The 24,654-nt window shown below is 46.1% G+C and overlaps 1 protein-coding gene across 2 annotated transcripts in view; it reads right to left on the reverse strand.

Moving 5' to 3' along the window:
• The window catches only part of grm7 (glutamate metabotropic receptor 7), a 344,389-nt gene that overhangs the window by 144,934 nt on the left and 174,801 nt on the right, over window positions 1-24,654 (reverse strand). For both annotated transcript variants that reach the window (XM_075460109.1, XM_075460110.1), the window contains exons 6-7: window positions 19,303-19,503; window positions 13,235-13,374 (exon numbers count right to left, since the gene is read on the reverse strand). In XM_075460109.1, the coding sequence (XP_075316224.1) occupies window positions 13,235-13,374; window positions 19,303-19,503 (341 nt within the window). The remainder of the gene's footprint in view (window positions 1-13,234; window positions 13,375-19,302; window positions 19,504-24,654) is intronic.

The raw sequence follows: 24,654 nt of genomic DNA on the forward strand, positions 1-24,654 counted from the left end.
CAAACAGTTTGTTACGTCTGAGAGTGACGGGATCGTTTCCACGTTAACCACAGAGGAGTGTGAAGTTAGCTAAATGAGCTAAAGCTAAATGAGATGTTGTGTTCAGAGGTTTTTCCTGCCGCTGGACTCCAGACTGAGAGAGTCGTCCCGGTGAGGATTACGGCCCCATGAACCCCGGCAGGGATCCATCAGACCTGATCGACCCGTTTAGGTGGAAGCAGAGCTCCAGAAGGACGGCTGCAGGATAACGCCTCCCAACATGTCGTCCTCACAGATCAGATGCACCTACGGCGGCTAAATGATCCACATCCCCTCAGTTCAAACAAAGGTTATGATTGCATCCCAGCCTCAAAGTCAGATCTCCTTCAAAGATCAGTTGTTACGCGTTCCCCGGCTAATTTATGTCAGGTGTGACGGTCACGCTCCGACGCCAAGCCTCGGTAATAACTCGCCTTTGTAATGTGGAGGGCGACGCGCTGTGAAGTGCACACCGAGGAATTATGAGGATGGAGGGAGAGAGGCAGTAATGGGAGGCCTAATGGCAACAACTCTGCCACATCTGGAGCACCGGAGGCTGCTGAGGTGAATAATTTAGTGTTGTGAAAGAGCAGAGACGTGGCCGTGAATTCAGAAGAGGAGCTGGAGCTGCCGAGCGCCTGCCGAGGACACGAGACGGGCGGACCCAATATCACTCTCCTGTGGGTAACAACATGTAACTGTGCTGTCGTTCATTGCTTCTCTGGTTTCCTTTACTGACTTTACTGACTTTTGTTTAACATTTTCAGCTTGTTTTCCATGTTGATTGATTGATTTTTAAAAAAAAAAAAAAAAAAAAAATATTTTTATTTATTTATTCATTTATTTTATTTAAAAAATTTTATTTTTTATTTTTTACTTTTTACTTTATTTAATTTATTTTTATTTATTAAATCATTTATTATTATTATTATTATTATTATTATTATTATTATTATTATTAGTTAGCAGTATTTTTATTAGAATTGGTATTATTATTGTTGTTGTTAATATACAATCATTGTAAATATTAATAATTTTTTGAGCTACTTGACTAATTTGAATTTCCCCCATTGGGGGATCAATAAACTATTTTTCTATTCTATTCTATTCTATTCTATTCTATTCTATGTCTTCGCTGCAGAAAGTGACAGCATTTTGTGACTAAGTTGTGTATTTTCTGGAGATTGTGGTTCTCTTTCTGGTGTTTTTTTTGATAATTTTGTGTCCCTGTCATCCTATCTTTTGAGTTTTCTGGTTTCCTTTCAGTCTTTACTGACTTTTGTCTCCATATAGCTGATGCAGGGTAACATTTTCAGCTTGTTTTGCATGTCTTCGCTGCAGAAAGTCACTGCATTTTGTGACAAACTTGTGTTTTTTTTCTGGAGATTGAGTTTTTCTGGTTTGATCCGTTTTACGGGTTTATTAACTGTGAACATCACTCCAACGACCTGCAGATGAGGTCACTCGTGTCTTAAAGCGCCCTGATTTCCACGCTCATCGGTGGCGGTGGAGAAGCATAAGTGACACGTCGGCTTCATCATTCAGCAGCACTTTGCTTTTCAGGAAGCTTTTCGGCCTCAGAGAACCTGACCGGACGGATTCTCCCTGTTTAACACATTCATTTAGCGAGGTCCAGTAAGCCGATAAACCTCTCACACCATCAGAAAAATCTTCTCTCTAATTAGCTTCTGTTTGGAGGCCAAATCTGGTGTAAACAGAGGCGCTAATCCCTCCAGCACGTCTGAGTCAGACAGAATTACATCCCAGTGACTCAGAGGAGTTTATTACAGCCGGTTCAGGCAGAAATCTTTAAATCTGCTCTTTGTTCTCCTTCCACGGCTGCAGCTATCGTTAGATCAGATGGAGCTGGTCCCCACTTTTTACAGGAAGCGCCCCTTTAAGGACTGAAATCATGGGTATGACGACCAGGGGCGAGGCTAGGGTATTTTTAGTGGTGCCAAGGCCCCACCGTGAGCTAGCCCGGCACCCCCCGGCTCAGCACATTTTTAAAATATTATATTATGCAAAAACACTTTTTTTTTTTGCTCAAGGATGCATTATTTTAGCGACCATTTTATTTATTATCTAGCATTTGTTTTTGTTTTAACTCTTTACTCCCAAAATAAATGTTGAGTTATCTTCAATATTTGTCAAACTCACACACAAACTTCAGCCACTCAGTCCAGAGTTCAGTCTGCTGCAGAAGACGTTTACGACGACGTTAGTTCCACCAACGACTTTCAGGTTATTAGTTTGACCCGTTCTGCTTCTAAAGGTTCTGCTTTCTCACCACAAACTCCTAAATCTAACGAGTCAGAAGCTTTCAGACTGGTTCCACAGCTCATTCCCCACAGAACCAGTCTGTTGGAAACCAGTCTGTTGGAAACCAGTCAGAACCAGTCTGTTGGAAACCAGTCTGAACCAGTCTGTTGGAAACCAGTCTGAACCAGTCTGTCAGAACCAGTCTGTTGGAAACCAGTCTGTTGGAAACCAGTCAGAACCAGTCTGTCAGAACCAGTCTGTCAGAACCAGTCTGTTAGAACCAGTCTATTGGAAACCAGTCTGTTGGAAACCAGTCAGAACCAGTCTGTCAGAACCAGTCTGTCAGAACCAGTCTGTTAGAACCAGTCTATTGGAAACCAGTCTGTCAGAACCAGTCTGTTGGAAACCAGTCTGTTGGAAACCAGTCTGTCAGAACCAGTCTGTCAGAACCAGTCTGTCGGAAACAGTCTGTTGGAAACCAGTCAAAACCAGTCTGTCAGAACCAGTCTGTTAGAACCAGTCTGTCAGAACCAGTCTGTCAGAACCAGTCTGTTAGAACCAGTCTGTCAGAACCAGTCTATTGGAAACCAGTCTGTCAGAAACAGTCTGTCAGAACCAGTCTGTCGGAGCCAGTCTGTCAGAACCAGTCTGTCAGAACCAGTCTGTCAGAACCAGTCTGTTAGAACCAGTCTGTCGGAGCCAGTCTGTCAGAACCAGTCTGTCAGAACCAGTCTGTAAGAACCAGTCTGTCAGAACCAGTCTGTCAGAACCAGTCTGTCGGAGCCAGTCTGTAAGAACCAGTCTGTCAGAACCAGTCTGTCAGAACCAGTCTGTCGGAGCCAGTCTGTCAGAACCAGTCTGTCAGAACCAGTCTGTAAGAACCAGTCTGTCAGAACCAGTCTGTTAGAACCAGTCTGTAAGAACCAGTCTGTCGGAGCCAGTCTGTAAGAACCAGTCTGTAAGAACCAGTCTGTAAGAACCAGTCTGTTAGAACCAGTCTGTGAGAACCAGTCTGTCGGAGCCAGTCTGTCAGAACCAGTCTGTAAGAACCAGTCTGTAAGAACCGGTCTGTCAGAACCAGTCTGTCGGAACCAGTCTGTCGGAGCCAGTCTGTAAGAACCAGTCTGTCAGAACCAGTCTGTAAGAACCAGTCTGTCAGAACCGGTCTGTCAGAACCGGTCTGTAAGAACCAGTCTGTCAGAACCAGTCTGTTAGAACCAGTCTGTAAGAACCAGTCTGTCGGAGCCAGTCTGTAAGAACCAGTCTGTTAGAACCAGTCTGTTAGAGCCAGTCTGTCGGAGCCAGTCTGTAAGAACCAGTCTGTCGGAGCCAGTCTGTAAGAACCAGTCTGTAAGAACCAGTCTGTAAGAACCAGTCTGTCAGAACCAGTCTGTCGGAACCGGTCTGTCAGAACCAGTCTGTCAGAACCAGTCTGTCAGAACCGGTCTGTAAGAACCAGTCTGTCAGAACCGGTCTGTCAGAACCGGTCTGTAAGAACCAGTCTGTCAGAACCAGTCTGTCAGAACCGGTCTGTCAGAACCAGTCTGTCGGAGCCAGTCTGTCAGAACCAGTCTGTAAGAACCAGTCTGTCAGAACCAGTCTGTCGGAGCCAGTCTGTCAGAACCGGTCTGTCAGAACCGGTCTGTCAGAACCGGTCTGTCAGAACCGGTCTGTAAGAACCAGTCTGTCAGAACCAGTCTGTCAGAACCAGTCTGTAAGAACCGGTCTGTCAGAACCGGTCTGTCAGAACCAGTCTGTCAGAACCAGTCTGTAAGAACCGGTCTGTCAGAACCGATCTGTCAGAACCAGTCTGTCAGAACCGGTCTGTCAGAACCGGTCTGTCAGAACCAGTCTGTCGGAGCCAGTCTGTCAGAACCAGTCTGTCGGAGCCAGTCTGTCAGAACCAGTCTGTAAGAACCAGTCTGTAAGAACCAGTCTGTCAGAACCGGTCTGTCAGAACCAGTCTGTCAGAACCAGTCTGTCGGAGCCAGTCTGTCAGAACCAGTCTGTCAGAACCAGTCTGTCGGAAACAGTCTGTTGGAAACCAGTCAAAACCAGTCTGTCAGAACCAGTCTGTTAGAACCAGTCTGTCAGAACCAGTCTGTCAGAACCAGTCTGTTAGAACCAGTCTGTCAGAACCAGTCTATTGGAAACCAGTCTGTCAGAAACAGTCTGTCAGAACCAGTCTGTCAGAACCAGTCTGTCGGAGCCAGTCTGTCAGAACCAGTCTGTCAGAACCAGTCTGTCAGAACCAGTCTGTCGGAGCCAGTCTGTCAGAACCAGTCTGTCAGAACCAGTCTGTCAGAACCAGTCTGTAAGAACCAGTCTGTCAGAACCAGTCTGTCAGAACCAGTCTGTCGGAGCCAGTCTGTAAGAACCAGTCTGTCAGAACCAGTCTGTCAGAACCAGTCTGTCGGAGCCAGTCTGTCAGAACCAGTCTGTCAGAACCAGTCTGTAAGAACCAGTCTGTCAGAACCAGTCTGTTAGAACCAGTCTGTAAGAACCAGTCTGTCGGAGCCAGTCTGTAAGAACCAGTCTGTAAGAACCAGTCTGTAAGAACCAGTCTGTTAGAACCAGTCTGTGAGAACCAGTCTGTCGGAGCCAGTCTGTCAAAACCAGTCTGTAAGAACCAGTCTGTAAGAACCGGTCTGTCAGAACCAGTCTGTCGGAACCAGTCTGTCGGAGCCAGTCTGTAAGAACCAGTCTGTCAGAACCAGTCTGTAAGAACCAGTCTGTCAGAACCGGTCTGTCAGAACCGGTCTGTAAGAACCAGTCTGTCAGAACCAGTCTGTTAGAACCAGTCTGTAAGAACCAGTCTGTCGGAGCCAGTCTGTAAGAACCAGTCTGTTAGAACCAGTCTGTTAGAGCCAGTCTGTCGGAGCCAGTCTGTAAGAACCAGTCTGTAAGAACCAGTCTGTCAGAACCGGTCTGTCAGAACCGGTCTGTCAGAACCGGTCTGTCAGAACCGGTCTGTAAGAACCAGTCTGTCAGAACCGGTCTGTCAGAACCGGTCTGTAAGAACCAGTCTGTCAGAACCAGTCTGTCAGAACCAGTCTGTAAGAACCAGTCTGTCAGAACCAGTCTGTCAGAACCAGTCTGTCGGAGCCAGTCTGTCAGAACCAGTCTGTCGGAGCCAGTCTGTCAGAACCAGTCTGTAAGAACCAGTCTGTAAGAACCAGTCTGTCAGAACCGGTCTGTCAGAACCAGTCTGTCAGAACCAGTCTGTCGGAGCCAGTCTGTCAGAACCAGTCTGTCAGAACCAGTCTGTCGGAAACAGTCTGTTGGAAACCAGTCAAAACCAGTCTGTCAGAACCAGTCTGTTAGAACCAGTCTGTCAGAACCAGTCTGTCAGAACCAGTCTGTTAGAACCAGTCTGTCAGAACCAGTCTATTGGAAACCAGTCTGTCAGAAACAGTCTGTCAGAACCAGTCTGTCAGAACCAGTCTGTCGGAGCCAGTCTGTCAGAACCAGTCTGTCAGAACCAGTCTGTCAGAACCAGTCTGTTAGAACCAGTCTGTCGGAGCCAGTCTGTCAGAACCAGTCTGTCAGAACCAGTCTGTCAGAACCAGTCTGTCGGAGCCAGTCTGTCAGAACCAGTCTGTCAGAACCAGTCTGTCAGAACCAGTCTGTAAGAACCAGTCTGTCAGAACCAGTCTGTCAGAACCAGTCTGTCGGAGCCAGTCTGTAAGAACCAGTCTGTCAGAACCAGTCTGTCAGAACCAGTCTGTCGGAGCCAGTCTGTCAGAACCAGTCTGTCAGAACCAGTCTGTAAGAACCAGTCTGTCAGAACCAGTCTGTTAGAACCAGTCTGTAAGAACCAGTCTGTCGGAGCCAGTCTGTAAGAACCAGTCTGTAAGAACCAGTCTGTAAGAACCAGTCTGTTAGAACCAGTCTGTGAGAACCAGTCTGTCGGAGCCAGTCTGTCAGAACCAGTCTGTAAGAACCAGTCTGTAAGAACCGGTCTGTCAGAACCAGTCTGTCGGAACCAGTCTGTCGGAGCCAGTCTGTAAGAACCAGTCTGTCAGAACCAGTCTGTCAGAACCAGTCTGTCGGAGCCAGTCTGTCAGAACCAGTCTGTCAGAACCAGTCTGTAAGAACCAGTCTGTCAGAACCAGTCTGTTAGAACCAGTCTGTAAGAACCAGTCTGTCGGAGCCAGTCTGTAAGAACCAGTCTGTAAGAACCAGTCTGTAAGAACCAGTCTGTTAGAACCAGTCTGTGAGAACCAGTCTGTCGGAGCCAGTCTGTCAGAACCAGTCTGTAAGAACCAGTCTGTAAGAACCGGTCTGTCAGAACCAGTCTGTCGGAACCAGTCTGTCGGAGCCAGTCTGTAAGAACCAGTCTGTCAGAACCAGTCTGTAAGAACCAGTCTGTCAGAACCGGTCTGTCAGAACCGGTCTGTAAGAACCAGTCTGTCAGAACCAGTCTGTTAGAACCAGTCTGTAAGAACCAGTCTGTCGGAGCCAGTCTGTAAGAACCAGTCTGTTAGAACCAGTCTGTTAGAGCCAGTCTGTCGGAGCCAGTCTGTAAGAACCAGTCTGTAAGAACCAGTCTGTCAGAACCGGTCTGTCGGAGCCAGTCTGTAAGAACCAGTCTGTCAGAACCAGTCTGTCAGAACCAGTCTGTCGGAGCCAGTCTGTCAGAACCAGTCTGTCAGAACCAGTCTGTAAGAACCAGTCTGTCAGAACCAGTCTGTTAGAACCAGTCTGTAAGAACCAGTCTGTCGGAGCCAGTCTGTAAGAACCAGTCTGTAAGAACCAGTCTGTAAGAACCAGTCTGTTAGAACCAGTCTGTGAGAACCAGTCTGTCGGAGCCAGTCTGTCAGAACCAGTCTGTAAGAACCAGTCTGTAAGAACCGGTCTGTCAGAACCGATCTGTCAGAACCAGTCTGTCAGAACCGGTCTGTCAGAACCGGTCTGTCAGAACCAGTCTGTCGGAGCCAGTCTGTCAGAACCAGTCTGTCGGAGCCAGTCTGTCAGAACCAGTCTGTAAGAACCAGTCTGTAAGAACCAGTCTGTCAGAACCGGTCTGTCAGAACCAGTCTGTCAGAACCAGTCTGTCGGAGCCAGTCTGTCAGAACCAGTCTGTCAGAACCAGTCTGTCGGAAACAGTCTGTTGGAAACCAGTCAAAACCAGTCTGTCAGAACCAGTCTGTTAGAACCAGTCTGTCAGAACCAGTCTGTCAGAACCAGTCTGTTAGAACCAGTCTGTCAGAACCAGTCTATTGGAAACCAGTCTGTCAGAAACAGTCTGTCAGAACCAGTCTGTCAGAACCAGTCTGTCGGAGCCAGTCTGTCAGAACCAGTCTGTCAGAACCAGTCTGTCAGAACCAGTCTGTCGGAGCCAGTCTGTCAGAACCAGTCTGTCAGAACCAGTCTGTCAGAACCAGTCTGTAAGAACCAGTCTGTCAGAACCAGTCTGTCAGAACCAGTCTGTCGGAGCCAGTCTGTAAGAACCAGTCTGTCAGAACCAGTCTGTCAGAACCAGTCTGTCGGAGCCAGTCTGTCAGAACCAGTCTGTCAGAACCAGTCTGTAAGAACCAGTCTGTCAGAACCAGTCTGTTAGAACCAGTCTGTAAGAACCAGTCTGTCGGAGCCAGTCTGTAAGAACCAGTCTGTAAGAACCAGTCTGTAAGAACCAGTCTGTTAGAACCAGTCTGTGAGAACCAGTCTGTCGGAGCCAGTCTGTCAAAACCAGTCTGTAAGAACCAGTCTGTAAGAACCGGTCTGTCAGAACCAGTCTGTCGGAACCAGTCTGTCGTAGCCAGTCTGTAAGAACCAGTCTGTCAGAACCAGTCTGTAAGAACCAGTCTGTCAGAACCGGTCTGTCAGAACCGGTCTGTAAGAACCAGTCTGTCAGAACCAGTCTGTTAGAACCAGTCTGTAAGAACCAGTCTGTCGGAGCCAGTCTGTAAGAACCAGTCTGTTAGAACCAGTCTGTTAGAGCCAGTCTGTCGGAGCCAGTCTGTAAGAACCAGTCTGTAAGAACCAGTCTGTCAGAACCGGTCTGTCAGAACCGGTCTGTCAGAACCGGTCTGTCAGAACCGGTCTGTAAGAACCAGTCTGTCAGAACCGGTCTGTCAGAACCGGTCTGTAAGAACCAGTCTGTCAGAACCAGTCTGTCAGAACCAGTCTGTAAGAACCAGTCTGTCAGAACCAGTCTGTCAGAACCAGTCTGTCGGAGCCAGTCTGTCAGAACCAGTCTGTCGGAGCCAGTCTGTCAGAACCAGTCTGTAAGAACCAGTCTGTAAGAACCAGTCTGTCAGAACCGGTCTGTCAGAACCAGTCTGTCAGAACCAGTCTGTCGGAGCCAGTCTGTCAGAACCAGTCTGTCAGAACCAGTCTGTCGGAAACAGTCTGTTGGAAACCAGTCAAAACCAGTCTGTCAGAACCAGTCTGTTAGAACCAGTCTGTCAGAACCAGTCTGTCAGAACCAGTCTGTTAGAACCAGTCTGTCAGAACCAGTCTATTGGAAACCAGTCTGTCAGAAACAGTCTGTCAGAACCAGTCTGTCAGAACCAGTCTGTCGGAGCCAGTCTGTCAGAACCAGTCTGTCAGAACCAGTCTGTCAGAACCAGTCTGTTAGAACCAGTCTGTCAGAACCAGTCTGTCAGAACCAGTCTGTCAGAACCAGTCTGTCGGAGCCAGTCTGTCAGAACCAGTCTGTCAGAACCAGTCTGTCAGAACCAGTCTGTAAGAACCAGTCTGTCAGAACCAGTCTGTCAGAACCAGTCTGTCGGAGCCAGTCTGTAAGAACCAGTCTGTCAGAACCAGTCTGTCAGAACCAGTCTGTCGGAGCCAGTCTGTCAGAACCAGTCTGTCAGAACCAGTCTGTAAGAACCAGTCTGTCAGAACCAGTCTGTTAGAACCAGTCTGTAAGAACCAGTCTGTCGGAGCCAGTCTGTAAGAACCAGTCTGTAAGAACCAGTCTGTAAGAACCAGTCTGTTAGAACCAGTCTGTGAGAACCAGTCTGTCGGAGCCAGTCTGTCAGAACCAGTCTGTAAGAACCAGTCTGTAAGAACCGGTCTGTCAGAACCAGTCTGTCGGAACCAGTCTGTCGGAGCCAGTCTGTAAGAACCAGTCTGTCAGAACCAGTCTGTCAGAACCAGTCTGTCGGAGCCAGTCTGTCAGAACCAGTCTGTCAGAACCAGTCTGTAAGAACCAGTCTGTCAGAACCAGTCTGTAAGAACCAGTCTGTCGGAGCCAGTCTGTAAGAACCAGTCTGTAAGAACCAGTCTGTAAGAACCAGTCTGTTAGAACCAGTCTGTGAGAACCAGTCTGTCGGAGCCAGTCTGTCAGAACCAGTCTGTAAGAACCAGTCTGTAAGAACCGGTCTGTCAGAACCAGTCTGTCGGAACCAGTCTGTCGGAGCCAGTCTGTAAGAACCAGTCTGTCAGAACCAGTCTGTAAGAACCAGTCTGTCAGAACCGGTCTGTCAGAACCGGTCTGTAAGAACCAGTCTGTCAGAACCAGTCTGTTAGAACCAGTCTGTAAGAACCAGTCTGTCGGAGCCAGTCTGTAAGAACCAGTCTGTTAGAACCAGTCTGTTAGAGCCAGTCTGTCGGAGCCAGTCTGTAAGAACCAGTCTGTAAGAACCAGTCTGTCAGAACCGGTCTGTCGGAGCCAGTCTGTAAGAACCAGTCTGTCAGAACCAGTCTGTCAGAACCAGTCTGTCGGAGCCAGTCTGTCAGAACCAGTCTGTCAGAACCAGTCTGTAAGAACCAGTCTGTCAGAACCAGTCTGTTAGAACCAGTCTGTAAGAACCAGTCTGTCGGAGCCAGTCTGTAAGAACCAGTCTGTAAGAACCAGTCTGTAAGAACCAGTCTGTAAGAACCAGTCTGTTAGAACCAGTCTGTGAGAACCAGTCTGTCGGAGCCAGTCTGTCAGAACCAGTCTGTAAGAACCAGTCTGTAAGAACCGGTCTGTCAGAACCAGTCTGTCGGAACCAGTCTGTCGGAGCCAGTCTGTAAGAACCAGTCTGTCAGAACCAGTCTGTAAGAACCAGTCTGTCAGAACCGGTCTGTCAGAACCGGTCTGTAAGAACCAGTCTGTCAGAACCAGTCTGTTAGAACCAGTCTGTAAGAACCAGTCTGTCGGAGCCAGTCTGTAAGAACCAGTCTGTTAGAACCAGTCTGTTAGAGCCAGTCTGTCGGAGCCAGTCTGTAAGAACCAGTCTGTCGGAGCCAGTCTGTAAGAACCAGTCTGTAAGAACCAGTCTGTCAGAACCGGTCTGTCAGAACCAGTCTGTCAGAACCAGTCTGTCAGAACCGGTCTGTAAGAACCAGTCTGTCAGAACCGGTCTGTCAGAACCGGTCTGTAAGAACCAGTCTGTCAGAACCAGTCTGTCAGAACCAGTCTGTCAGAACCAGTCTGTCGGAGCCAGTCTGTCAGAACCAGTCTGTAAGAACCAGTCTGTCAGAACCAGTCTGTCGGAGCCAGTCTGTCAGAACCGGTCTGTCAGAACCGGTCTGTCAGAACCGGTCTGTCAGAACCGGTCTGTAAGAACCAGTCTGTCAGAACCAGTCTGTCAGAACCGGTCTGTAAGAACCGGTCTGTCAGAACCGGTCTGTCAGAACCAGTCTGTCAGAACCAGTCTGTAAGAACCGGTCTGTCAGAACCGATCTGTCAGAACCAGTCTGTCAGAACCGGTCTGTCAGAACCGGTCTGTCAGAACCAGTCTGTCGGAGCCAGTCTGTCAGAACCAGTCTGTAAGAACCAGTCTGTAAGAACCAGTCTGTCAGAACCGGTCTGTCAGAACCAGTCTGTCGGAACCAGTCTGTCGGAGCCAGTCTGTCAGAACCAGTCTGTCAGAACCAGTCTGTCGGAAACAGTCTGTTGGAAACCAGTCAAAACCAGTCTGTCAGAACCAGTCTGTTAGAACCAGTCTGTCAGAACCAGTCTGTCAGAACCAGTCTGTTAGAACCAGTCTGTCAGAACCAGTCTATTGGAAACCAGTCTGTCAGAAACAGTCTGTCAGAACCAGTCTGTCAGAACCAGTCTGTCGGAGCCAGTCTGTCAGAACCAGTCTGTCAGAACCAGTCTGTCAGAACCAGTCTGTTAGAACCAGTCTGTCGGAGCCAGTCTGTCAGAACCAGTCTGTCAGAACCAGTCTGTCAGAACCAGTCTGTCGGAGCCAGTCTGTCAGAACCAGTCTGTCAGAACCAGTCTGTCAGAACCAGTCTGTCAGAACCAGTCTGTAAGAACCAGTCTGTCAGAACCAGTCTGTCAGAACCAGTCTGTCGGAGCCAGTCTGTAAGAACCAGTCTGTCAGAACCAGTCTGTCAGAACCAGTCTGTCGGAGCCAGTCTGTCAGAACCAGTCTGTCAGAACCAGTCTGTAAGAACCAGTCTGTCAGAACCAGTCTGTTAGAACCAGTCTGTAAGAACCAGTCTGTCGGAGCCAGTCTGTAAGAACCAGTCTGTAAGAACCAGTCTGTAAGAACCAGTCTGTTAGAACCAGTCTGTGAGAACCAGTCTGTCGGAGCCAGTCTGTCAGAACCAGTCTGTAAGAACCAGTCTGTAAGAACCGGTCTGTCAGAACCAGTCTGTCGGAACCAGTCTGTCGGAGCCAGTCTGTAAGAACCAGTCTGTCAGAACCAGTCTGTAAGAACCAGTCTGTCAGAACCGGTCTGTCAGAACCGGTCTGTAAGAACCAGTCTGTCAGAACCAGTCTGTTAGAACCAGTCTGTAAGAACCAGTCTGTCGGAGCCAGTCTGTAAGAACCAGTCTGTTAGAACCAGTCTGTTAGAGCCAGTCTGTCGGAGCCAGTCTGTAAGAACCAGTCTGTAAGAACCAGTCTGTCAGAACCGGTCTGTCAGAACCGGTCTGTCAGAACCGGTCTGTCAGAACCGGTCTGTAAGAACCAGTCTGTCAGAACCGGTCTGTCAGAACCGGTCTGTAAGAACCAGTCTGTCAGAACCAGTCTGTTAGAACCAGTCTGTAAGAACCAGTCTGTCAGAACCAGTCTGTCAGAACCAGTCTGTCAGAACCAGTCTGTCGGAGCCAGTCTGTCAGAACCAGTCTGTAAGAACCAGTCTGTCAGAACCAGTCTGTCGGAGCCAGTCTGTCAGAACCAGTCTGTAAGAACCGGTCTGTCAGAACCGGTCTGTCAGAACCGGTCTGTAAGAACCAGTCTGTCAGAACCAGTCTGTCAGAACCAGTCTGTCAGAACCAGTCTGTCAGAACCAGTCTGTCAGAACCAGTCTGTCGGAGCCAGTCTGTCAGAACCAGTCTGTAAGAACCGGTCTGTCAGAACCAGTCTGTAAGAACCGGTCTGTCAGAACCGGTCTGTCAGAACCAGTCTGTCAGAACCAGTCTGTAAGAACCGGTCTGTCAGAACCGATCTGTCAGAACCAGTCTGTCAGAACCGGTCTGTCAGAACCAGTCTGTCGGAGCCAGTCTGTCAGAACCGGTCTGTCAGAACCAGTCTGTCAGAACCAGTCTGTCGGAGCCAGTCTGTCAGAACCAGTCTGTAAGAACCAGTCTGTAAGAACCAGTCTGTCAGAACCGGTCTGTCAGAACCAGTCTGTCAGAACCAGTCTGTCGGAGCCAGTCTGTCAGAACCAGTCTGTCAGAACCAGTCTGTAAGAACCAGTCTGTAAGAACCGGTCTGTCAGAACCAGTCTGTCAGAACCAGTCTGTCGGAGCCAGTCTGTCAGAACCGGTCTGTCAGAACCAGTCTGTCAGAACCGGTCTGTAAGAACCGGTCTGTCAGAACCTGTCTGTCAGAACCGGTCTGTCAGAACCGGTCTGTCAGAACCAGTCTGTCAGAACCAGTCTGTCGGAGCCAGTCTGTCAGAACCGGTCTGTCAGAACCAGTCTGTCAGAACCAGTCTGTCAGAACCAGTCTGTCGGAGCCAGTCTGTCAGAACCGGTCTGTCAGAACCAGTCTGTCAGAACCAGTCTGTCAGAACCAGTCTGTCGGAGCCAGTGTGGCTCCAACACGACGAAGACTCACGTTGAGCTGCAGGGTCTCCGTCCACTGTCCAATCACGCGGTAGCCCGGCGCCGTGGCGTTGTTGGAGTGGTACTGGAACAGGTCGTAGCGTCCGGGAGCGTCGCCGTTTCTGTTGAAGGTCACCGAAGTGCCGGCACTTCCTGTGGGAATAAAGAAAAAACAGGTCCATCAGGTTAGTGGACCAAACAAAATAAAACAAATTATTAAAAAAAACACAAAAACTCTATATGTATATATATATATATATATATATTAAATAAAAAATATTAAAATAAAAAACCTGCGTTAATGCGCGATAAAATATTTATCAGCGTGAAATAATTAACGAGTTAACGCGATAATAACGAGCTAACTCGCCCTGCCCTGCTTTTTTTTACACCTTTTCCAGTTCACTTTTATCTAAATGTGGACGGAAACAGCGATGGAGACCCGGCTGTGGTGATATTTCCTGAGCTTTGTTATATTCTGACCTGGATCCACCCTGTAGGAGCTCCGACTGCAGTTTCCTGGCATCAGCAACAGGTTTGGTCTCAGCTCACCTGAATATATGCGTGCTACTTATCACCGGCTCTGAATATTTATCACACTCGTTTTATGGGCAGTGAGGACACAGTGTTTTTAGTGTGCGTGATAAATAAGCTGAAGTTTGGTTTCCTGAAGGCTTCCTTTGTTCTGCAGCACCGAACTCTGATCGGTCCTCATAACGTGAACAAATCAACGAGCCCGGCTTCATTTTAAAGACTGTTCTGAGCACATCCTCAGTGTCTGAACGCCTGCTCGGTCCTTCCCGAGCGGACAGCAGCTTCAGATCGATATCTGGGTTAACGGCGTCCTCAGGCAGAAGAGCAGCTTCTTCAGATGAAATGGATTTTTGCTTCTCCGTCGATATTTGGCTCCGTTTGAAACAAAGAGAAAGTTTTGTGAATCGTTTACTAGATTTTTATGGGAATCCTTTCCTCGGCCTTTATGACCCGATATAACCCGTGGGAGTGTTTTTCTAACACTTCTGGCTCGGTTCTGCTGCTTCCCTGATAAATAACCTCTGTGGGAAGGTTTCTGCCATCAGAAATAAAACCATTAAATTATTGTAATACTAATTTAATGAGGCGTTCCATATTTACAGTCGTAGCAGAAATCTGGGCAAAATGTTTGAGTAAAACTGGCTTTTTATTTCCTCCTTTTAGAGTTTTTAAAGTAGCACGAAAAAGCAAAGATTTGGACACATTCTGTAGCATTTAAAACTCTTTCAGGGATTTTAAGGGATTCTCTTTGTGGAGATTTTGTGTCTCTGCTGTTCTTTAACATGTTTGTGGTAGTTGAGCATCTCTTTGTCATAATTTTTGTCTCTTTGTGGACATTTTGTAGTTTTCCTGCTTCTCTCTGTGGTGATCTTGAGTCTTTATGGTTATCTTGCATCTCTTTGCAGTCTTCTTATGTCTCTTCGAGGTAATTTATCATCTCTTTGTGGTAGTTTTACATCTCTTTGTGGTAGTTTTACATCTCTTTGTGGTAGTTTTACATCTCTTTGTGGTAGTTTTCCATCTCTTTGTGGTGGTTTTACTTCTCTTTGTGGTAGTTTTACATCTCTTTGTGGTGGTTTTCCATCTCTTTGTGGTAGTTTTCCGTCTCTTTGTGGTGGTTTTACATCTCTTTGTGGTAGTTTTCCGTCTCTTTGTGGTGGTTTTACATCTCTTTGTGGTAGTTTTCCGTCTCTTTGTGGTGGTTTTGCATCTCTTTATGGTAGTTTTCCATCTCTTTGTGGTAGTTTTCCATCTCTTTGTGGTAGTTTTCCGTCTCTTTGTGGTGGTTTTACATCTCTTTGTGGTAGTTTTACATCTCTTTGTGGTGGTTTTACATCTCTTTGTGGTGGTTTTACATCTCTTTGTGGTAGTTTTCCGTCTCTTTGTGGTGGTTTTACATCTCTTTGTGGTGGTTTTACATCTCTTTGTGGTGGTTTTACATCTCTTTGTGGTAGTTTTACATCTCTTTGTGGTAGTTTTACATCTCTTTGTGGTAGTGGTCCATCTCTTTGTGGTGGTTTTACATCTCTTTGTGGTAGTTTTACATCTCTTTGTGGTAGTTTTACATCTCTTTGTGGTAGTTTTACATCTCTTTGTGGTAGTTTTACATCTCTTTGTGGTGGTTTTACATCTCTTTGTGGTAGTTTTACATCTCTTTGTGGTAGTGGTCCATCTCTTTGTGGTGGTTTTACATCTCTTTGTGGTAGTTTTACATCTCTTTGTGGTAGTTTTACATCTCTTTGTGGTAGTTTTACATCTCTTTGTGGTAGTTTTACATCTCTTTGTGGTAGTTTTACATCTCTTTGTGGTAGTGGTCCATCTCTTTGTGGTGGTTTTACATCTCTTTGTGGTAGTTTTACATCTCTTTGTGGTAGTTTTACATCTCTTTGTGGTAGTTTTACATCTCTTTGTGGTAGTGGTCCATCTCTTTGTGGTGGTTTTACATCTCTTTGTGGTAGTTTTACATCTCTTTGTGGTAGTTTTACATCTCTTTGTGGTAGTTTTACATCTCTTTGTGGTAGTTTTACATCTCTTTGTGGTGGTTTTACATCTCTTTGTGGTGGTTTTGTATTTCTTTGTGGTGGTTTTACATCTCTTTGTGGTGGTTTTGTATTTCTTTGTGGTGGTTTTGTATCTTTTTAAGAACTTTGTGCATCTCTGTGGTCGATTTGTGTTTCCTTGTTGTCTTCTTGCGTGTCTTTATGGTGATTTAGTGTGTATTTGTGGTGGTTCTGCTGTCGTTTTATTTCCTCCTTTTAGAGTTTTTAAAGTAGCGCGAAAAAGCAAAGCTTTGGACACATTCTGTAGCACTGAAAACTCTTTCAGGGATTTTAACCTTCATTCTTCTTCTGCTTTCTGATTCTGAGCTCATTCGCTGCTCTTCTGGGGTTTAGCTGCAGGACTGCGCTGTGGATCATCACCTAGCTTCAATCTTCAGCTGTTTAACAGACGCTGCAACACAAGCAGGAGTGCACGTGTTTTAGTGCATGTGTGGCTTTAAAGCAAAGCACCACCCCACCTCTGCAGAGTCCAGTCAGGGCCACTGAAAGTCTCACAGTCGAACCGGTTTGATCTGACTTTCAAACAACCCGACGAGCACTTCTTTTATATTAACTGTTACTTCTTTATGACATCATAAACAGCTGCTTTGTTATCGTCTTAGCTCTTGTCCTGCTGTCCTGTGGACATATTGAATCACTTTATACGCTTGTTTTGCATCTCTGTGGTCATTTGGCGTCTCCTCATGGTGCTTTTGTGTCTGTTTGCTGTTCTTTATGTTCTTTAACACCTATGTGGTCGTTTCTTCTGGTCATTGTAACTTACATGCAATGAGTTCAACACCAAGTTTCCCTTCTGGGCTACGCTCATCAGTAAAACTTTACTGAAACACTATTGGCTCTTTCACACGCGTTGCACATCATCAGCGTAAAAAACATCTGCGTTAACCCGCTCATAAGTCACACATGCCAAGCAGAGGCGGCTCAGCCTGGCATCACCGTGTCCTTTCACGCATCAGGAAGTCAGGATGAAGCTGAGGGATGACAGCAGCGTTGGTTAGAGCGGCGAGTTTGATGTGTGCAAGCACACACGAAGTGATCGTATGTTTTTATATTTTTATGTGATCTTGAGTATCCGTTAATTCTGGTATTCTTGTCAGTGTTTTTTGTCTCTTTGTGGTAGTTTTACATCTCTTTGTGGTAGTTTTACATCTCTTTGTTGTGGTTTTACATCTCTTTGTGGTAGTGTTCCATCTCTTTGTGGTGGTTTTACATCTCTTTGTGGTAGTTTTACATCTCTTTGTTGTGGTTTTACATCTCTTTGTGGTAGTTTTACATCTCTTTGTGGTGGTTTTACATCTCTTTGTGGTAGTTTTACATCTCTTTGTGGTGGTTTTGTATCTCTTTGTGGTGGTTTTACATCTCTTTGTGGTAGTTTTACATCTCTTTGTGGTGGTTTTACATCTCTTTGTGGTGGTTTTACATCTCTTTGTGGTAGTGTTCCATCTCTTTGTGGTGGTTTTACATCTCTTTGTGGTAGTTTTACATCTCTTTGTGGTGGTTTTACATCTCTTTGTGGTAGTTTTACATCTCTTTGTGGTGGTTTTACATCTCTTTGTGGTGGTTTTACATCTCTTTGTGGTAGTTTTACATCTCTTTGTGGTGGTTTTACATCTCTTTGTGGTAGTGTTCCATCTCTTTGTGGTGGTTTTGCATCTCTTTGTGGTAGTTTTACATCTCTTTGTGGTGGTTTTGCATCTCTTTGTGGTAGTTTTGTAACTCTTTGTGGAGATTTTGTGTCTCTGCTGTTCTTTAACATCTTTGTGGTAGTTGAGCATCTCTTTGTCATAATTTTTGTCTCTTTGTGGACATTTTGTAGTTTTCCTGCTTCTCTCTGTGGTGATCTTGAGTCTTTATGGTTATCTTACATCTCTTTGCAGTCTTCTTATGTCTCTTTGAGGTAATTTATCATCTCTTTATGGTAGTTTTACATCCCTTTGTGGTGGTTTTGTAACTCTTTGTGGTGACTTTGTATCTCTTTGTGGTGATTTTACATCTCTTTGTGGTGGTTTTGTATCTATTTGTGGTGATTTTGTATCTCTTTGTTGTAGTTTTACATCTCTTCGTTGTAGTTTTACATTTCTTTGTGATGATTTTGTATCTCTTTATGGTAGTTTTACATCTCTTTAAGAACTTTGTGCATCTCTGTGGTCGATTTGTGTTTCCTTGTTGTCTTCTTGCATGTCTTTATGGTGATTTAGTGTGTATTTGTGGTAGTTCTGCTGTAATTGTCCTGCTGACTGCACTTACTTCCACAGGCTCTGGGGCCCAGGGGCCTCCTGAATGTCGGGCCCCAGTAATCAGGTGGTTATAAAGCAGTATTTTTGGACACTAAAAGTCATCTGAAGCAGATTCAGCTTCGTCAGATTCAGTAAAACCAGACTCAAACATTTTCACACCTTATGAACACACCCCTTACGCCCACATTAACGGAGGTGTGTGTTCATCACAGCGGCAGCTCTCTCCTAAAACTCGTCCACCTTCAACCGGCTCGGAGCTGCCAGAGTAAAGATGAGACCGCTATCATAACACACATTTCATTTGCATTTTGGCTGCAGACCGAATCGCCTTCGGAGGCCAACTGCCGGCTCATAAAGTCGCTCCGTCTCCCGTTATTGGCTGTTTGAAAACAGGGGCAGGCTGATGGAAATCTTTAAGCAGTTTATGCCCCAGAACTCCGCTCTGAATGGAAAGTAAATGTGAAGAAGAGTGAAATCTCGCCTCCTGGCAGACTCAGTCGCTGACTTAATGACTGACTCCGGAGCAGTAAAAGTCTAATTATTGCTGCTTAAAGACGATACATCACCTGACTTTACAGCATCTGCTGACTGAGCCTCTTCAGACCAACCCTTCCGTTCAGCTCTTTGGTGACACGCTGTGTGATTTATTCAGAATTATTCCTGTGTTTCTGTGTTATCTCGAGCTGTCAGGAAAACCCTGCAAACACTGGTGTGGTGATTTTGTAACTCTTTGTGGTGTTTTTGTATATCTTTGTGGTGATTTTGTATCTCTTTGTGGTAGTTTTGTATCTCTTTGTGGTGATTTTGTATCTCTTTGTGGTACTTTTACATCTCTTTGTGAAGAAGAGTGAAATCTCCCCTCCTGGCAGACTCATTCGCTGACTTAATGACTGACTCCGGAGCAGTAAAAGTCTAATTATTGCTGCTTAAAGACGATACATCACCTGACTTTACAGCATCTGCTGACTGAGCCTCTTCAGACCAACCCTTCCGTTCAGCTCTTTGGTGACACGCTGTGTGATTTATTTAGAATTATTCCTGTGTTTGGGTGTTATCTCGAGCTGTCAGAAACACTCCTGTAAAATCTTTGCATTTTATTCACACAACAGGGGGTTCTGTTGGCAGATTTTGTCGGTAGTCACTGATCTGACGGCTGCTTTTACAGCGAGGAGCTGTACAAGGCCACCACCATGTTTGGTGGCCTCGAAGCGCAGAGAGACTTTACGGGCGGCAGAAGGACCTTAACTCACCGTTAAAGCTGACACTGCGGATGTACTTGAGCAGCTTCTTCCCCCCGGCGAGCTCCATCTCCGGGCAGATGCCCGAGCCCTCGGGGCAAAGGTCCCGCTGCATGTTGTGCAGCGCGTGCGCCATGGCGTACACGGCGTCGATCACAAACTGCACCTTCCCCTCCTGCTCGTACTTCGAGTCGATGCTGATGCGCTCCTGACCTGCAGGACAGAGGAGAAGCGTTCACATTCAGGAGAGTTTGATCTGATCAGGAACTGTCTGAGCAACAGGGAGGTTACAGAGTTAAAACCCTGACCACCACTGGATCATTTACAGATGTGCAGCTTTCTGACAGATGTAGCTTACAAACCTAAAATAATCTCATAACTAGGGCTGGGCGAGTTAACTTTGTATTAACTCGTTATTATCGCGTTAATTCATCAATTATTTAATGCTGATAAATATTTTATCATGCATTATCGCATTTTCTATTATTTTTTGGGGCTTTTGTTCCTTTAATGGAAAGTTCAGAAAGACAGGAAGCAGGGGCAGAGAGAGGGGGAACAACATGCAGCACAGGGCCGTCCGATGTGGGACTCGAACCGGGGCCAAATGCAGCGAGGACTATAGCCTCTGTACATGGGGCGCCTGCTCAACCCACTACGCCACGGACCCCCCCTGTTTAATAATTTATTTTATTACTGTAAAATTCTGTTGCTCACAGGCTTTTATTTTGTAAAAGTCTGTTGCTCACAGGCTTTTATTTTGTAAAAGTCTGTTGCTCACAGGCTTTTATTTTGTAAAAGTCTGTTGTTCACAGGCTTTTATTTTGTAAAAGTCTGCTGCTGTCTGCTGTGGAACAGGAAAAGAAAGTAATCGGCGGATCCACCAAACATGGAGAAGGGTACGGAACTTTTACTCGGCCATTTTCATTTTAAAGTTCTTCCAGACGGCGGAGTCGACAGAACCAAAGTCATCTGTAAACACTGCCAAGTTGAATTGTCTTCTCAGCGTAGTAGTTCCAGTCTAAAATATCACTTAAAGGCAAAACACACAACTGATAGCAGCAAGTCATTCAAGGAAACAGACAGTGGAGCGAGGCTTCTACATAAAAACTACAGAAAGATGCTGATGTTAAAAGTGTGTTTGCACAACAAATGTTATGGCACTTTCATTCATATGGCAGCACATTTAAAATAAAGCTAAATGCTAAAAGCTATACACTACTTTTGGATTCATTTTTGGATTCTGCGTACAAATGCGATTAATCGTGATTAATCAGGGAAATCATGTGATTAATCAGATTAAAGGTTTTAATCGTTGCCCAGCCCTACTTATAACACAGTCCTATTCATCCTCTGCTAATTAGCTGCACATTTGTGGGATGATTCAACGAAGAACAGGATGAGATTCAAGGTTTGATTTCCTGTAAAAACTGATCCACCTGCTGCGTTTCTTCACATATTTGTGTCGCTTCCAGTCGGAGCTCAAAGTTTACAGGATGAGAAGAGACGTCTGAGGCATCCTGAGAAACTCAGAGGGTCAAATGTTAGATTAGGGAAGCAGCAGCCGGTTTAAACTGAGGTTTCCATGAGGATGGAGGGAGAATTATGCAGCAAATACCACAAAAAAACAACTGAAAATGTTTCCAGGAGTCCGGTTGCAGGTGATTGCTGCAGCTGCTGGTGTGTTTGTTGTGCATCGCCTCCAGAGCTTCAGAGCTTTCTTTATGAAGCTTCCTGCTGCTGTTTGTCAGCTTTATTCCTCATTCAGTGCACACGCTCCCCCTCAGCTGCCATGGATCAGCTCGTCCCGCCTCAGCCGGCTGATGTGAAACGTCAGCGTCGCCGTGCCAGCGACTCTCTGGGATTTCCTCCAAAAGGAAGAACGATGCTGCTGCTGCTTTGATTGTGCGTGAGCTCAGAGATGCGAGGCGAGCCGGCATGTGGAGCAACATGTGCAGAGCGCAGGTGGCTCGGGCTGACTCGCAGCTTTATTTAGAAAGGTGGAACGTCTCACCGCAGAGGATGACTCGGAGGATGTCTCGCCGTCTTTCATTTCTGAGACGGCGAATTCGGCCGAGATATTTTCAAACTTGTTGAATCACGTCAGGATTACCGACAGCTTAGTGTCACCTGCTCCAAAGGAGCCGAAGTCGTTTACTTTTTCCCTCCTCATACAGAAAAATGTACCTCAGAAACCTTTTTGTCCTCTTTCAGCCAATGTAACTCAGTGGGTCTACATGATGAGATTAATTCGATTAATTTCGCTTTCTTTCCTTTCACTTTCATTCCTTTCACTTTCTTTCCATTTGCGTCGCTTTTTTATCCTTTCGCTTTCTTTCCTTTCACTTTCTTTCCTTTTGCTTTCTTTCCTTTCACTTTCTTTCCATTTGCGTCGCTTTCTTTCCATTCGCTTTCTTTCCTTTCGCTTTCTTTCCATTCGCTTTCTTTCCTTTTGCTTTCATTCCTTTCACTGTCTTTCCTTTCGCTTTCTTTCCAATTGCGTTGCTTTCTTTCCTTTCGCTTTCTTTCCTTTCGCTTTCCTCCTTTCACTTTCTTTCCTTTCGCTTTCTTTCCATTCGCTTTCTTTCCTTTTGCTTTCATTCCTTTCACTGTCTTTCCTTTCGCTTTCTTTCCATTTGCGTTGCTTTCTTTCCATTCGGTTTCTTTCCTTTCGCTTTCTTTCCTTTCGCTTTCTTTCCAATTGCGTTGCTTTCTTTCCATTCGGTTTCTTTCCTTTCACTTTCTTTCCAATTGCGTTGCTTTCTTTCCTTTTGCTTTCTTTCCTTTTGCTTTCTTTCCTTTCGCTTTCTTTCCTTTTGCTTTCTTTCCTTTTGCTTTCTTTTCTTTCGCTTTCTTTCCTTTTGCTTTCTTTCCTTTTGCTTTCTTTTCTTTTGCTTTCTTTCCTTTAACTTTATATCCTTTCGCTTTCTTTCCATTTGCGTCGCTTTCTTTAGTTTCACTTTCCTCCTTTCGCTTTCTTTCCTTTTGCTTTCTTTCCTTTCACTTTATATCCTTTCGCTTTCTTTCCATTTGCGTCGCTTTCTTTCGTTTCACTTTCCTCCTTTCACTTTCCTTCCTTTCGCTTTCTTTCCATTTGCGTCGCTTTCTTTCCTTTTGCTTTCTTTCCTTTCACTTTCTTTCCCTTTGCTTTCTTTCCATTTGCTTCACTTTCTTTCCTTTCACTTTTTGTCCATTTGCATCGCTGCACATGCAGTATGCAGTATGTGGTTTCGAACACTGCCTGAGTGTGACCCAAAGTTCATAAAGGTGGTGACATCACTGATGACATCACATTGGATTCTGAACACGTTTTTCTTTTGTTTTTGATCCCTTTCTGAGCTCATGAACACACATTCACTTGTTTTTTAGCCACAGCAGGATTGTATGTTTAAAACACAAACTATGGCAGCGATCAGCTGAATTAAAATGAGATATTTTACAGTGCAGCTGGAGAGCAGCTGAGCAAACATCATCTCTGCTGAAGCTCTGCAGCTGAAGGAGGCTGGAGGGAGGCAGAACAAACATGGCAGCCCAACAACCTGCATTTACATTCAGTTCACCTTCACACGGAGGCTGCGCCTCATTTACCAGGCAGAGGCAGAGCTGGCAGAGCACAGGAGGAGCTGTAAACCTCAGAGTCGAACGACTTCTGTTTGCTTTGAGTCTTTGGGATCCGGGGCCGTGAATGAATAACGAGAGGAGATGCAAAACAGGAGATAATTCTGTGATAAATTCAGCTCACAGATACTCAGCCGCCGACCTCACCGCCGTGATGTCATCATCAGAGCTTCATCTCTGGGAAGTCTTCTCCTACCAGATGAGGCCGAGAGGCAAGAGGGGCCCCCGGGCCGAGAGACATGAGGGGCCCTTTCGCTTTCTTTTCTTTCGCTTGCTTTCGCTTTCTTTCCTTTCACTTTCCTTCCTTTCGCTTTCTTTCCTTTCCTTTCACTTTCGATTTATTTCCTGTTGCTTTCTTTCCTTTCGCTTTCTTTCTTTTCGCTTTCTTACCTTTTGCTTTCTTTCCTTTCACTTTCTTTCCTTTTGCTTTCTTTCCTTTCACTTTCTTTCCAGTCACTTTCTTTCCTTTCAATTTCTGTCCTTTCACTTTCTTTCTTTTTGCTTTCTTTCTCTCCTGTCTTGCACTGGTTCTGGATTTTAATCACGGAGGTCAAAGTTTGAACTGAAAAGGTTCTGATCAGAATGGGTATTATTTATTTTTATGGCTGGTTGAAGAGACCAAACCCAGAGCTCAGCTGTAATGTCCTATTGGCTGAAAGAAGACCAGGAAGCCAATATTTTTATCTATCAATTCTGTTTGAAGAGACAAAAGTCATTTGAACTTTTCTTTAAATTTACTAAAGTCGAACCAAAATATTCAGAAAAATCTAAAAAATATGAAACATTTCAAATGAAAATAGAATAGTCCAATTTACTGTGACCCCATTTAAACCTTATAGACGTTCCTGCTCTGCAGTCTGTCTGACAGCACAGCCTTCCTCATTTTAAATGTGTATTTAAACGTGTATCTAGACGTGTATTTAAACGTGTATTTAAACGTGTTTATCTTGTTGCTGCGTGCCAGCAGAGCGAACAGAACAGGATATTCAGCTCCTGCAGACTCTAAACTCTGCGGTCCTTGTGAAGCCTGTGTTTTTGTCTTTCCAGCTGGTCTCCGGGTGTCCTGAGCCTCAGTTAGAGTGTGAGCACGCTACTCTGAGCTCAGTTATCAGCAGTTATTACCTCGGGGATCAGCTGTAGGGATGCTGATGGGGTCGTCTTATCTCTGGTGAGAAACCCTCCAGAGGCCTCGACTCTCATCTCTAAGCCTCCACATTCTGAGGCTTAGAGGCGAAGCGACCCCCAGCTCGATGTTATCTCGTCCCCCCTGAGAGGATTCCCTCAGTTCCATGACCGCCTCGTATCTGTGCTCCTCTCCAACGCCCCGTCGGACCAGCAGCAGAATCTTATCTGGGCTGCAGCTGTCAGACACACCGTGAGCAGAATCTGTTGCGCTGACCCGAAGTGTTGAACAACCTGTTGGAGGTGGGAAGCACTGCGGAGGAGGAACCGAAGGCGCCATCAGCTGTCAGGAGGAGGGAACCACACACATTCAGACAGACGTTCCCTGAGAGTGCCACCATGCTCAGCTGTGAACCTGAGAGCGCCACCACGCTCCGCTGTGAGCCTGAGAGCGCCACCATGCTCCGCTGTGAACCTGAGAGCGCCACCATGCTCCGCTGTGAGCCTGAGAGCGCCACCATGCTCCGCTGTGAACCTGAGAGCGCCACCATGCTCCGCTGTGAACCTGAGAGCGCCACCATGCTCAGCTGTGAACCTGAGAGCGCCACCATGCTCTGCTGTGAACCT

Source organism: Odontesthes bonariensis, chromosome 3 (genome assembly GCF_027942865.1).
Source record: "Odontesthes bonariensis isolate fOdoBon6 chromosome 3, fOdoBon6.hap1, whole genome shotgun sequence".
Taxonomy (NCBI): Eukaryota; Metazoa; Chordata; class Actinopteri; order Atheriniformes; family Atherinopsidae; genus Odontesthes; species Odontesthes bonariensis.